Here is a 14,884-nt window from a genome sequence, read left to right on the forward strand (position 1 = left end):
ACTTTCTCTTCTCCAGGCTAAACATACCCAGCTCCCTAAGCCGTTCCTCATAAGGCATTGTTTCCAGGGCCTTCTTTCAAGATACTCCATTCCATTACCCTTCCCACCTGGATTTCTGTTCCTGCACACTCCTAAACAGTCAGAATTATGTGGCCACTGAGCAGGCTGGTTTTCTGGGTTTCCTCTGTAAACCTTGGGGTTTCCCAAGGCTGCTACTACCTCCCCTTTGAATGTGGGTGGGGCCATTTTGGCTACAATAAGGAACAGCACCCTCTGAACATGAGAAACAGAAGGAAGTTGCATAGCCACATATCATTCCACATTCACTTATGATCTCACCAGATCAGGGGGTATCTTTCACCTGGCACTATTTCACCTACCTATTTACGAAAGTTGGGGATTTACATTGCAAGCACCATCAGCAACCTTTGAGTGACTCTACTTACTGCTGAACGATGTCAGACGCTCCATGTTCCTCCCTTGGGCAGCTGAACTTCACTTAAAGACTACAATCTCTCATCGAATGAAACTTTCCAGTGTCGCTCAACCCCTGTAAAAAGAAAAAGAAAGATGTGTGCCCGTTTGTAGGCCCCTAGAATAAAAATATAGGAATACAGGAAGATGCCTTATACTGAGTCAGACCACTGGGCCATCTAGCTCAGTACTGTCCGCACTGACTGGCAGCAGCTCTCCAGACAGGAGACATTCCCAGCTTTCCAAGGTTTCAGGAAGGGGACGCTCCCAGCTCTGCCTGGAAATGCCGTCAATAAGAAATAGCATCATTGGTCCAGTATTGTGGAAGACTCTGCAGACAGAGATTCAGCAGTTGCCTTCTGTTTCAACTTGTGCCCACCTGACCACTTCAATTGGCGGAACTGATACTTTTACATAATACCCACACCGCTTCTGTAAGAACATGATTGTCTAGTGTGGCAGCATCGACACTTTGGAACTCCCTGCCTATTGTTATCAAACAGGCTCTTTCACCCATCCTTTTCTATGGCTGCTGAAGATATTCTCATTTAGATTGTGTAGAACTGTAGAAGTTTTAATTTATTTATGTCTATAACATTGCAGTTTAAACCTTATCTATGTTTTAAATGATGGCTGTAAATATTCAGTAGTAATTTTATTTTATCCTTTTTGTAAACCGCTTTGAAGTTTTTCTACAATCAAGCAGTATATAAATTTTATAAAGTACAGTAGATAAAATGAAATGAACCTCCAAAAGCCTGTTGAAATCTTTTCTATTCCGCCAGGACCATGCAATTAAGAATACATCTTTCCACAATAATCGATGTCTGATTTTAACTTTTTAAATTGCTTTTACCGTAGTTTTATGTTCTGTTGTTGTAAACCGGAGGGTCCGGTTGGGCCCTCATACCTCCAACATGCTTAGTACTAACACAGGAGCACGACAGAGATGTGTGCTTAGCCCACTCCTTTACACTCTCTATATGTGTGATTGTGTTTCTGCCCACCCTAATAATAGGATTGTTAAATTTGCAGATGACATGACTGTGATCAGGCTCATCTATGATAAAAAGGGTGAGATGAGGTGGAGCAGTTGATAAAGTGGTACAGAACCAACAATTTGCTGATAAATACAAAGAAAACAAAGGAGCTCGTGGTGGACTTTAGGAAGCAGAAAATCGATGTCCAGCCTCTGTTGATTGATGGAACTTGTGTGGAGAAGGTGACAACGTTCAGATTTCTGGGCATTGAGTTACAGGAGGATCTGTTCTGGAGTGACAAGAAGGCACAATACAGACTGTATTTTTTGAGAATTTAAAGGAAAAATCATCTTCCGCAAAAGTTGCTGCTTGCATTCTATCGCTGTGCCATTGAGAGCGTGCTCACTTATGGTTTATGTGTGTGGTATGGAAGCTGTACTTCTCGGGAAAGGATAGTGTTGTGCAGAATTATTAAAATAGCAGAGAGTATCATTGGTTGTTCACTCTCTACCTTAGAACATATCTTATACCATCAGGTGCCACAGAAAGGCATTAGATATAAAGAGACCCATTGCATCCTGGGCATCGTTTCTTTGAGCTCCTGCTATCGGGACGGAGATATAGAGTAATGCGAGAATGAGCCATCTCAAGAACAGTTTCTTTCCTAGAGCAATTTTGGCCTTACATGGAAACTCTGGGCTCTGAAGTCATCTTATTTATCTGTTATATTGTTCTGTATTGTATTGCGTTTATCAGTATTTTATGTGGAGTGTCCTATTTGAGTTGATATAGCAACCGAGAAATTTCGTTGTTCCTGCAAGGGGACAATGACAATAAAGATCTATTCTATTCTATTCTTTATCTATGTTTTTTATAAATACAGTACGGTAATAGATAAGGCATCTGGAGGGTCACAGGTGTTAACACTGAACATAAGATGGGACAAAAATCAAATTTGATTTTAACAGCAGTTCTATCAGTGAGCAGCTGAAGCATGTGGCAAGTGGGGAGGGGAGGCAGCAGGGTCTAAGGCAGGCTTCCTCAACCTGCTCCAGATGTTTTTGGCCTACAACTCCCATGATCCCTAGCTAGCAGGACCAGTGGTCAGGGACGATAGGAATTGTAGTCTCAAAACATCTGGAGGGCCGAGGTTGAGCAAGCCTTGTCTAAGGTGTACACTGTGGGGGGAAAATAAATCAAGAACAACAAAAGGTGTGTCTGTGTGATTATTGGGGGGGGGAGATTTCCCCCCTTCCATCAACGGACTCCACCAAGACACAGATCTTGACAGGCCCTTCAAAATCAACCTTCCCTTCCTACTCCCCCCACAACCTTTTATAGTCCCTCCTCCCCGCCTGACGCCTTAACGTCACAGCAACCACGCGCTCCCTCGTCCCCCCCCCCTTGGCCAATGAGGTGAAGCAGGGGGCAGCGCACGCGAGAGCGAGTTCCATCCGGGCTCCGCCTCAAACAGCGAGAGCGCACGCGCTGACCAGGGGCGCGCCTGGAGTTCGTTCCATTTCCCCCTCCCCTCCTGAATGTGTCGTTCCTTTCATTCCCTTCCCCCCCCCCCGCCCCAACACACAAGCCACCCGGTTACTTCCGCTCTTCCGACACAGCCGCCCCGCCCCTTTTCTCTCCCTCTCCCCCCCCCCCGCGAAGCACACCGCGCAGCCCCGCCCCTTCATTACCTGCCTCGCTTTTGCTCGTCTTTCGCTTGCTTTGCCGACTCGACCCGGCTTTAAATTACGTGCGTTCCACGCAGAACGGGGCGGCACAGGCGGCCCCTCCCTCTCCCTCTCCCCCTCGCAGCCGTCCGTTGCGCTCACGCTCTTTCTCTCTCTCTGGAACGTGCTCGGGCCCGACGGGTGGCTGTGCACGTGGGCTGTCGAGGCCGCGTGCGCGTGCGCGCGCTCCTGCTCCCCTCCCCCTCCCGTCTCCCTCCTCACCTCAGAATATACAGTATACTACTGTACTGTATATATATTCTCACCTCACCTTATATGCACATAAGTAGAACGAAGAAGGCTCAGGGTAGCCGTAGAATATATTCGTAATGTGCCAAGATTACTTGGGAGTAAACACCTTTTTTAAAAAATAATAATGCTGGTTTTCAAGTAAAATGAATAATAATAAACCAATAGCAAGGGAAAACGGATTACACAGCTGTGGGGCACGACAGACAGAAATGACAATACATTGCTGAGGAAAAATTAAGCACGTGTAGAATACCCTGTAAAGAAATATAAGTTGAGAAAGCTCTATGCATGCCATATATTTAAAGCATATTTAAAGCACATTGGTAACAGATTTATTCCCACCCCCCACCCCAAATACTGGGAACTCTCGTTTAGGCATAGCTGTCACGTTTTCCCTTTTCTCGTGAGGAAGCCTATTCAGCATAAGGGAATTTCCCTTTAAAAAAAGGGAGAATTTGACAGCTATGCGTTTAGGCTAAGGTTACAGGAATTCTTTACAATGAATCCGGGGACACATTTCAATGGATTTTGTATGGAGACCAATTGTAAATCCGGGGACTGTCCCTGGGAAACAGGGACATCTGGTAACCTTAGTTTATTAGGTGGTGGAGATTGATAGCTCTGGGAGGGGTATACTACCTTTGGGTAACTGGGAGAACTTTGGGTAATAATAATAATAATAATAATAATAATAATAATAATAATAATAATAATAATATAATGGTCCCTACAAGGAAGCTCCTCAGAAGGGTATTGACATGTCTAGGATTCTGCTTAAACAAAATCTGAAGTGGTGGCTTAAGATGTTGCACTACAATTTAAATGTTTGGTCAACTTGTACCAATAATTCAAATAAAATGAAGGAAATGTTGATGGCACCAAGTAAAGCATTTCAGCAGTATTAAAATAAACATCCACTTGACACCTGGCCCAGTTGAGACACAAGTATTTTTTAGAATAAAATATTTTGAATATAAATAGGGGAGGGATAATGATTTTTGCCAACACCTGGCACGTATAAAAATGGAAAAATGACCAACCACCTCTAGGTTTTTATGCGCATGAAACATGTATAGGATGGTGTTTATGGTAGTATGGACAATAAGTTGTGTCAGGTGTGTGTGTAAAGGCTTTGTGTAAGTGATTAAATATTTGGACAACAAACGTATGCATACAACAAATAAAAAACACATAAATGAACAATAACTCAGACAAACGAAAACACTGCCCCATTTAAGCCCAAATAAAGACAATTTTTAAAAAAGGAATTCTGAGTACATAAGGGGGAAGATGTAGCTTGAATTTGCTATTTCTGAGATCACGTTGAGAATTTTAAACGCACACATACACATGACCCAGCAAATGATAAAACACATTTTATTTCACTTATTTCCGAAGTGATGCCTAAACATGCCTGAATTAAGATGTTTTGGGGGTGTTGGGACTTGATGTTAAACTTCTACCTGGAAAACAATTGAAAAATCTGTTTTATAATATAACAAATCAAACTTTTGCATATTAAACAGTACTGTTAACATGTGGATGGATTTTGTCAGTTCAGTGCAGGACTGGAAAAACAATTTCAAATCTTTTACTTCCACATGCAATAATCAACATGTTTTTTTTCTTTTTTCAAAGATGGTCACCAACTTGAATGGCTTTGAAAGGGGGGGGGGTTTACACAAACTGGGTACTAGTGGCTGGGAATCGCAAGTGGGGAATGGGCTGTCAGTGTCACACTCAGGCCCAGCTTGTGGGCTTCCCGTGGGTATTTATTTGGTTCATCACTGTAGGACAGAAAGAAGGGAGGCCAACAGTAGATGGAGCCAGAGTCCATAACAGGGAGAGACAGAGCCAATTAATTTTGTCTCCATCCTTCTCTCATTTGAGTCCTAACAAGGGCAACCCTGAGACAAAGGAGAATAAAAAAATTCCTTCAGTAGCACCTTAAAGACCAACTAAGTTTTTATTTTGGTATGAGCTTTCGTGTGCATGCACACTTCTTCAGATACCTTCTTCAGCTCATACCAAAATAAAAACTTAGTTGGTCTTTAAGGTGCTACTGAAGGAATTTTTTTATTTTACTTCGACCCAGACCAACACGGCTACCTACCTGTAACAAAGGAGAATGAAAGCTGGCAGCAAATGCCACCTTCTTGACTGGTTGTGAGTGCAGATGTACTACTGGCCTGGTTTAAGAAGACTTTTCGTAAGTTCTTATGGCTAGATTGGTCTTATGTGTGATCTGGCAGGGTTCTACTTATTCCAGAACCATGGAGTATATGGCTTTTGATGGCTACTAGCCACAATGGCTATGTTCTACCTCCACAATGGCTATGTTCTACCTCCACCAGTTACTAGGCATCACAAGTGGGGAGAGGGGCTGCCGCCCTCAAGCCCGAGTTGTGGGCTTCCTTTCGGAGGACCTGGTTCACCATTATGAGAGCAGGATGCTTGACTAGATAAGCCTGATCACGCACAGGGCTCTCTTCCTACGCCCAGGGAAGTCTCATCTAGCTGAATGAAATAAGCATGGCTGAACTGTTAAAAACAAACAGACCATGGTGGGGATTCCGTCTGCTGCAGCATTTGTGGCTTCCGTCGTTTTCTTCTCTTTTGCTTCATGTTTTTGCGTAGGGAAGAGACATTGCATCCAACAAGGAAGGGAACACTGAGTGAAGAAGAAGCTTATCAGCATGGCTAGGCTGGTCTAACTCTGTCACAAAGCCCCGCCTAAGCCCGTGTCTTCAAGACAGCCTTCACCAACCTGGTGCCCTCCAGATGTTTTGGCAGTCAATGCTACCCTCTATATTGGTCATAAATAAGGTATGGCAGGTGGGGGCTGGGTGAGGGCAGGCTGAGGTGTTTGGGGCAGGGCCTTATTTGTCCTAGGGGACTAGCCTCCTTTGCATTGCAATGCTGTGAAGCATGTTTCGTCAGCCTCCTGCCTGCCATGCCAGCCCCAGACTCCATTGGCTCCTAATCTCTAGTACTAGGCTCAAAACCAGGTACTGGTATGTTTCCAGGTGGCCTGTTTAGTGACCGTTCATCCTGAGTGCCCCTGGTCCACTTCCTCTGGTTTAGTGTCCTAGTCTGCTGCACTCTGGGATCGTGACAGGTATTGAGGCCACATTTTAGAAGACCCTCCCAAGAGAAGACTGCCTTGTCTACCCCTATCAATTTCCTTGGGACTTGGGTGAATCTGTCACTTTTGGTTTCAGTTTCTCATTTTTCCAGTCTTAAGTTCAGTTCTCCACATTTCCACATCAATTTGTGTTTGTTCTTTGAAAAATTCTAATGAAAATCAATTAGCATTTCATTGCACATTTCTCCCAATATACGCATACTTGTATGCAGCTTTGCCTATTATACACATTTTTGCAAAGCAATTTCCCCAGTGTGTTTATTATTACTAATATATGCATTTTATGCTCACCTTATGCATTTTTGTACATTTTACGTGACTGTATAACTATTGCAAAATTCAGAGAAGTGCAACTTTCAAAAGGAGGGCTGTGTTTTGGTTTGCTTATTGTTTAGAAAAGTGCAAATTAGGTAGGTTCATCTTTAAATGCAATGAATGAATTGAATTTCTCCCCCAATCCTAGCCAGTACATGAAATTCCACCACTACTTGCTCCACAGTGAATCCTCCGCAAATATGGGTAAGGAGCCTAGTTCAATGGTAAAGCACCCGCATTGCATGCAAAAGGTCCTAGGTCCAATCCTTGCTACTGTATCTCCAGGAAGGGCCAGGAGAGAACCCCGCCTGAAACTCTGGAGAGCTGCTGCCAGTCAGTGTAGACAACACTGAGCTAGATGGACCAAGAGTCTGACACAATATAAAGCAGCTTACTATGTCCTTATTTTAAATTCTCGCAATGACTCGGCACAAGCAAACTTACAGGACAAGGGACTTCGCATACACCAAATACCATAAAGAAGAATATCAGGGGCACCATGACACACAAGATGGCTATTTTCAGGAAGACACCTATCTTTTTCCTGTCCTTCATCTCATCTGTTTCTGGGGATAGAACGAGAAATGTGAAGCATAAAATAGGTGAGGTAATGTAATAATGAAAGATAGGAGCTGTGTTGTAGGGTATGTTCGCATTTGCAGCTTTAAAAGGCAGCACAGTCGTTCCCTCTGTTGCGTTTCAAGACACATTTGCAGAATCTTGCTCACATCAGAGAGGGGGTGGGGATGTTTTCACCCAATATGCATGACCTTTTTGTCTTCCTTGCCCCTGCAACCCCCCCCCAAAACACCTACTCATAAAGCATATGCTAGGGTTGCCATGGGACCCAGGTGGCGCTGTGGTTAAACCACTGAGCCTAGGGCTTGCTGATCAGAAGGTCGGCGGTTCGAATCCCTGTGACGGGGTGAGCTCCCGTTGCTTGGTCCCAGCTCCTGCCAACCTAGCAGTTCGAAAGCACGTCAAAATACAAGTAGATAAATAGCAACCGCTACAGCGGGAAGGTAAACGGCGTTTCCATGTGCTGCTCTGGTTTGCCAGAAGCGGCTTTGTCATGCATGTGGTCATGCTGGCCACATGACCTGGAAGCTATACACCGGCTCCCTCGGCCAATAATGTGAGATGAGCGCGCAACCCCAGAGTCGGTCACGACTGGACCTAATGGTCAGGGGTCCCTTTACCTTTACCTTTAGGGTTGCCATATTTCAGAAGAACTTTCTGACTGTAAGAGCTGATGGTGAAACAGACTCTCCATACCGTGAGAGTCTGCTTCCTTTGAGGTTTTTAAACAGAGGTTTGGTGGCCATCTGCCATGTATGATCTAGACCAGGCACCCCCAAACTTCGGCCCTCCAGATGTTTTGGACTACAATTCCCATCTTCCCCAACCACTGGTCCTGTTAGCTAGGGATCATGGGAGTTGTAGGCCAAAACATCTGGAGGGCCGCAGTTTGGGGATGCCTGATCTAGACGAGATTCCTGTATTGCAGGGGGTTGTACTAGATGACCCTCGGGGTCCCTTCCAACTCTCTGATTCTATGATCCACACTAACTTGTGCTGTTGCTTGTTAATTTCACTACGACTGTCAGCTACTATGAGATGGGATTCCTTCAATCCACAGAAAGAACTCCTTGGTGAATTGTGCACCTCAAGTCACGCAAAAAAGGTGGGATCTAAGCTTTAAAAAAAAATCATATTACAATTTAAGCCTCCCCTGACTTCTGTTCCTGCAATATAGCACAGTATGTAGTATTTCTTTCGGCTAATTATCCTTCTTACTCATGCAGAACTGGGGGGGGGGAATTAGTTACCTTCACGTGTTGCATTGATTCTGAGTTCATTTGCCTTTTCCAAACTTCTTGCAAAATTTTCATTATTAGTTTGATTGCTGATGATGAAACAATCCGAAACCCCTGGCAGAAGCACTGTGAACAGAAATTGTATCTGGGGTGTGTTTATCTGCCAGGGAGTTAAATTAGAAAAGTTGAAAAAAGAATGCTTGCATCTTGCAATGTCCCCGATGTCTGCACCCCCCCCCCCAGCATTATACATATGTTAAAAAACCTGGGGGCCATTTTTCCGGCCCAAGGGCCACATTCTCTTTTGAACAACCATCTGAGGGCCACATGCAGAGTCAGAGGCAAAAAGGAACATTTACCTTTCGACAGTAGGCTAGTTTATACACACACTCACACACCCTTCTCTGCCCTCTCTCCTGACAAGCAAGAGGCATTATTATCCAAGGGCACATTCCAGCTAGGCACACAACCCTCAGGCTGCAGTGCAAGACCAGTGAGGGGCGTGGCATGGGGGGAGTTCCAAGGGCCAGATACAGAGCTCCAAAGGGCCACATTCAGCTCCCAGGCCTGAAGTTTGCCACTCGTGTCAGGGACGAGTCTTATAGTAGAGGGTAAGATGGCAAATGAGGGTGAAAGAGGAGAGTGCAAAATATGGTCTGAAGCTCAACATCAAAAAAACCAAGATCATGGCCACTGGTCCCATCACCTCCTGGCAAATAGAAGGGGAAGAAATGGAGGCAGTGAGAGATTTTACTTTCTTGGGCTACTGGCAGATAGTGACAGCAGTCATGAAATTAAAGGACGCCTGCTTCTTGGGAGAAAAGCAATGACAAACCTAGACAGCATCTTAAAAAGCAGAGACATCACCTTGCCAACAAAGGTCTGTATAGTTAAAGCTATGGTTTTCCCAGTAGTGATGTATGGAAGTGAGAGCTGGACCATAAAGAAGGCTGATCACCGAAGAATTGATGCTTTTGAATTCTGGTGCTGGAGGAGACTCTTGGGAGTCCCATGGACTGCAATAAGATCAAACCTATCCATTCTGAAGGAAATCAGCCCTGAGTGCTCACTGGAAGGAAAGATCCTGAAGCTGAGGCTCCAATACTTTGGCCACCTCATGAGAAGAGAAGACTCCCTGGAAAAGACCCTGATGTTGGGAAAGATGGAGGGCACAAGGAGAAGGGGATGACAGAGGACGAGATGGTTGGACAGTGTTCTCGAAGCTACGAACATGAGTTTGACCAAACTGCGGGAGGCAGTGGAAGACAGGAGTGCCTGGCGTGCTCTGGTCCATGGGGTCAGGAAGAGTCGGGCACGACTAAACAACTCAACAACAACAACAAGATGGCAAAATTGGGCAATGGGTTTTAGCCAACTAACTTCTACTCAGAGTAGGCCCACTGAAATTAACAGGCCGATGTCCATTAAGTTCAGTGGGTCTATTCTGAATTGGACTGATGTGGAATACAACCCAATGCATGGCCCCCAAGCTCTCCTTCCCTTCCTTTCCTTACCTTTCCCCATAATGCTAGCTTCTGCCTGGCTCTGGAGGCTCTTTCTGTGATCAGCCGATATCAAGCAACATTTAGCAGCACAGCCTCTCTCATCAGGATCCGCTATATGTTTCAGGCCATAGAAGAGATGCATGGCTTTTAGTTTCCCTCTGTACATCTTTTCGGAAACAATGAAGTGTACTTGCATGGTGCCTTGAGGTCCAGAACATTGCAAAGCAGCCACGGTGTGATTTCTGGTCAGCTCCTCTCTAGATGCGTTTTCACTTTCTGTGGAGAGACAAAGTACCAGTAAAAACAACAACCCAAAGTTTTTATGCAGAAGTTAAAGGGTAAAGGGACCCCTGACCATTAGGTCCAGTCGTGACTGACTCTGCGGTTGCGGTGCTCATCTCGCGTTATTGGCTGAGGGAGCCAGCGTACAACTTCCATGTCATGTGGCCAGCATGACAAAGCCACTTCTGGCAAACCACAGCAGCACACGGAAACGCCGTTTACCTTCCCGTTGTAGCGGTACCTATTTATTTACTTGCACTTTGATGTGCTTTCGAACTGCTAGGTTGGGAGGAGCTGGGACCGAGCAACGGGAGCTCACCCCGTTGCAGGGATTCGAACCGCCAACCTTCTGATTGGCAAGCCCTAGGCTCTGTGTTTTAACCCACAGCGCCACCTGCGTCCCATCTTAAGTTTCTACTTCAGATGAAGGAATTTAATAAGTTGGTCTTAGAATTCAGCTACATTGCCAAGAAAAAGTGTTTATATGTGTTGTATATGCATTATAACATTATGACAGCAGATGGCGCTGTGGAGTTCTGTTTTTTCCAACCCGATTTCTCATACAAAGTTTACAACGCGCTTAACTGAAATGCTTCTTTGGTGTGTCTAGATCCAGCCTCAGACCATTGCAGCCTATGCCTTGCCACCTCCGAAATATCACCTTCTTTGCATTCCAGCTTGTTTGTGCCCTTCTCACCTTCCTTTCTCCCTCCTCCTCCTCCTCCTCCTCCTCCTCCTCCTCCTCCTCCTCCTCCCTTCTTTGCATACTTGCTTAAAAGGAGAGGCAGATTCACATGTGAGCTCACTCTCTGCGGAAAGGGTGGGGAATCGTTGGGCCCCAGACCCAGTTAGGTCCAGTGTGCCTTGCTGTGGCATGGCCGCACTTGGAATACTGTCTGCATTTCTGCTCACTGCACCTCAAAAAGGATATTGTGGAGCTGAAGAAGGTTCAGAAAAAAACTGAAATGATCAAGGGGATGAAGCAACTCCCCTATATAGGAAAGGTTGCAGCATTTGGGTCTTTTTAGTTTAGAGAAAAGACAAGAGAATCGTAGAGTTGGAAGGGACCACAAGGGTCATCTAGTTCAACCCCCTGCAATGCACGGGGCTCAAACCCATGACCCTGAGATTAAGAGTCTCACATTCTAACCGACTGAGCTAACAAGAGGCGACTTGATAAAATTATGCATGGTGTGTAGGAGAAATGGATAGAGGGCTTTCTGCATCTCTCATAGCAGTGGAACTCAGGGACACCGAAAGAAGCTGAATGTTGGAAGATTCAGGAGAGGCAAAAGAATGTACTTCTACTCACAGCAGCGTATCCTTAACCCGTGGAACTCGCTGCCACAGGAGGCACTAATAGCCACCAAATTGTGTGGCTTTCAAAGAGAATTTAGACAAATTCATGGAGGATTATCAAGGAGTACTAGCCGTGGCGGCTATGTTCTGCCTCCAGTAGCTGGCTGGAAACAGCAGGAGGGAAGAGCGCTGTTGCACTCAGGTCCTACTTGCAGGCTTCCTGTCGGCACCTGGGTGGCCGTTGGGAGAGCAGAATGCTGATAATGCCTCTTGCCTAGATGATGTACGTAGTAGAATGCAAAGCAATGAATGTTCAATAAACAGATGATGTTATACATGTTCACTGCAAAATTTGCGCAAGCAAATTATGAATGCTCAATAACCAGGTCATCAGGAAGCAACCTGAATTAACCTCTTTTTGAAGCCAAAGTGAGGGACCTGTGGCTTCCCACAGATGATGTTGCTGGACCATGACTCTCGCCATCCCACTCTGCTTGCCAGACACACTGGCTGCAAGGGCTAATGGGAGCTGGGAGTCCCACAACACCTGGAAGGCTGTATGTGCTCCCCATCCCTACTTTAAACAGAGGGTTCCTTGAGAAATCTCAGTGGTTTTGGCTGCCTCCACAGAGGAGAAGGCATTCCTGAAGCTCTCCTACCTTTCAGTATGATGGATATTCTTTTTGTGCTTTTAGGAAGGAGTTCGGAGAATCTTTGCACGCAACAGTGATAGTTCTGGAGTCCTGAAAGGGAATGGGCAGAATGGATGAACAGCCTTATATAGATGGACATTCCTCTCCAATTTCTTTCTTCCTAGCTGAGAAAGGTCTCCCCATTGCTGCAATGTCTATAATGGTCTTTTGCGCTTCCAAACTAGGTTTCTTTTTCCTGAAGTTGGCCTCCTTATAGGGAAAAACAGAGCTGGGAAGGGAGAGGTAGAGTGTACTTAACTTTCCTCCTGGGGCTCTTTTGGTGTGTGCCTGCAACTTGCACCTGGAACCCTGCAGTGGGAAAGTCTTATGGGAGAGAAGGTGCTTTTCAGTGAAAAAGCATCAGCTAAGGGTTCTCTGCTCCTGCAGCTGCTTTTTCCTTTGGCCCTCCAGATGTTGCTGAACTACAATTCCTGTCAGCACCAGCAAGCATTGCTAAAAGGCTAGGGATGATAGGAGTTGTAGTTTAGCATTATATGGAGGTCCAAAGGTCCCCCAAACGTACTCTAGAAGAAGCAACCACCACATGTGTTTTACTCATGTTTCTATGAACATGTTGTGAGCTGTGTGTGTGTGTGTGTGTGTGTGTTAGGCTGTATGGTCTTAGTCTAAGCAGCTCCGCACTGGTTGTAATTCTGGACACACAACCTTCGGGAAAGTCCCATTTTGCCCAGTGGAACTTTCTTATGAGTTAAAATGCATTTTGCATGTTTCATCGAGAAACTCAACCCACTTTATATATATTTTTTCTTGTACAATTTGTTTGGATTCCTTCCTTTACCTTTTGTATTGGAATATAGATTAATCCTTTTTTTAACAGAAAGAATAATCTGCTTACCTTGCTGACTAAAATCTTGCATCAGCGATAAACTAAACAACAGGATAATATCCATAATGTTGGAATGAGAATTAGGTCATGATTTACAGTCCAATTCCTTGTTTTCTTTTCTTCTATATGCACATGCCAGTTTGAGGTGGAAGTTGCTTCTTAAAAGGGACTGTAAAATTGCTAGGTAGAGTTGGGGGGAAATTAATATTGTTCCCCCAAAAGATCACGATTGCCCCGATTTATCAGAAAATGCAAACTAATTCATCTGACAGTGTTGACTGTTTCCTCCTTTATTTTAGCAGTTTATTCCATTTTAAGATCTTTTATTGCCACAAGAAGATGTGCTCTAGGTAATAATTTCCATTATAAGCATAGTGTCCACAAGTTTCTCTTAAGCATTAAATGAAAGATTAACAGGAGGAACTCAGTCCTCTAGAGATCGCAGCCTGTATATATATACTGACAAAAAAACCTCATCTATGCCTATGCCCGAAATTCTGTTCTCTTCCATTGTGCTGTAACCAGTTCTAGAATAGATAGGTTATACTACTTCTGTTGTGTGGCCTTCTAGAATTTGGGACACTTCCAGAGAACCTGTTTATTGAGCATCCATCCTGATTTGCTTGCAGGACATAAGTCAATGGCATACCTTCCAAGGAGCGTCTCCACCCCCATCGTTCTGCCCGGACACTGAGGTCCAGTACCGATGGCCTTCTGGTGGTTCCCTCGTTGCGAGAAGCCAAGTTGCAGGGAACCAGGCAGAGGGCCTTCTCGGTGGTGGCGCCCGCCCTGTGGAACGCCCTCCCATCAGATGTCAAAGAGAAAAACAGCTACCAGATTTCTAGAAGACATCTGAAGGCAGCCCTGTTTAGGGAGGCTTTTAATGTTTAATAGATTGTTTTGTTTCATTTTTCTGTTGGAAGCCGCCCAGAGTGGCTGGGGAAGCCCAGCCAGATGGACGGGGTATAAATAAAATTATTATTATTATTATTATTATTATTATTATTATTATTATTATTATTTTCCAGGGACAGTCCCAGAATTATGAAAGCCATCTTGGCTTCTGATTTGATCCCAGAAGGTCCCTATTTTCCCTGCTAGCCCCACTGCTGCCAAGCTCAGGGAGGAGGATGAACCAGCTCTTGTGCTGAGCGGCTGCTACAGCTGTGAGGGAGCATTCCCATGGCCTCTCCATGGCCACCACTGCCAGCCTCCTCCCTTGGGCAGCTTGTAGCATCTGCTGGAGAACAGGAGAGGAGAAGGAGAGACTGCTACCACCAAGGCCCAGCCTTGCATGATGTGCTGGCTCTGAGGGGCAGGCAGAGCAGGGCAGCGCCACCCTGGGTGGGAAGGAAGGGAGAGGAATGAAAGGGGGATTACCAGGTTTTCTCAGAACGGTGGAGTGGTGTACTGGTGATGGGATTTCCCCCTTCTTTTGGACACTGAGGTCCAGCACCGAGGGCCTCCTGTCGGTTCCCTCCCTGCAAGAAGTGCAGTTACAGGGAACCAGGCAGAGGGCCTTCTTGGTGGTGGCGCCCGCCCTGTGGAA

General features: G+C 45.3%; 2 protein-coding genes across 3 annotated transcripts in view; both read right to left on the reverse strand.

Moving 5' to 3' along the window:
- The window catches only part of TADA2A (transcriptional adaptor 2A), a 32,397-nt gene extending 29,018 nt beyond the window's left edge, over positions 1 to 3,379 (reverse strand). The window contains exons 1-2 of one of the 2 annotated variants that reach the window (XM_035139679.3): positions 3,146 to 3,379; positions 447 to 550 (exon numbers count right to left, since the gene is read on the reverse strand). In XM_035139679.3, coding sequence (XP_034995570.2) covers positions 447 to 471 — 25 coding nt within the window. In that variant the 5' untranslated portion in view covers positions 472 to 550; positions 3,146 to 3,379. Of the gene's footprint in view, positions 1 to 445; positions 551 to 3,145 lie in introns of both variants that reach the window. The other variant, XM_088657590.1, reaches the window with a different exon arrangement.
- A 2,159-nt stretch (positions 3,380 to 5,538) lies between these two features.
- Positions 5,539 to 13,399, reverse strand: C14H17orf78 (chromosome 14 C17orf78 homolog). The gene is made up of 7 exons (XM_088658204.1): positions 13,345 to 13,399; positions 12,456 to 12,539; positions 10,225 to 10,491; positions 8,723 to 8,836; positions 7,338 to 7,459; positions 5,990 to 6,104; positions 5,539 to 5,546 (listed from the first exon to the last, which is right to left on the reverse strand). Exons 1-7 carry the CDS (start codon positions 13,397 to 13,399, stop codon positions 5,539 to 5,541), a joined length of 765 nt encoding a protein of 254 aa, XP_088514330.1.
- Positions 13,400 to 14,884: the final 1,485 nt, after the last annotated feature.

Source organism: Zootoca vivipara, chromosome 14 (assembly GCF_965207765.1).
Source record: "Zootoca vivipara chromosome 14, rZooViv2.hap1.1, whole genome shotgun sequence".
In the NCBI taxonomy this organism is placed as follows: Eukaryota; Metazoa; Chordata; class Lepidosauria; order Squamata; family Lacertidae; genus Zootoca; species Zootoca vivipara.

Bases quoted from the DNA above. Each gene is read 5' to 3' on its own strand.
- C14H17orf78 (XM_088658204.1), bottom strand. From the start codon at position 13,399: ATGGATATTATCCTGTTGTTTAGTTTATCGCTGATGCAAGATTTTAGT. The intron at 8,837-10,224 runs GTAAGGAAAGGA...TTCTGTTCACAG, and splicing joins AGCTAGCATTATGGGGAAAG to TGCTTCTGCCAGGGGTTTCG. The intron at 7,460-8,722 runs GTAACTAATTCC...TTCTATCCCCAG, and splicing joins AATCAATGCAACACGTGAAG to AAACAGATGAGATGAAGGAC.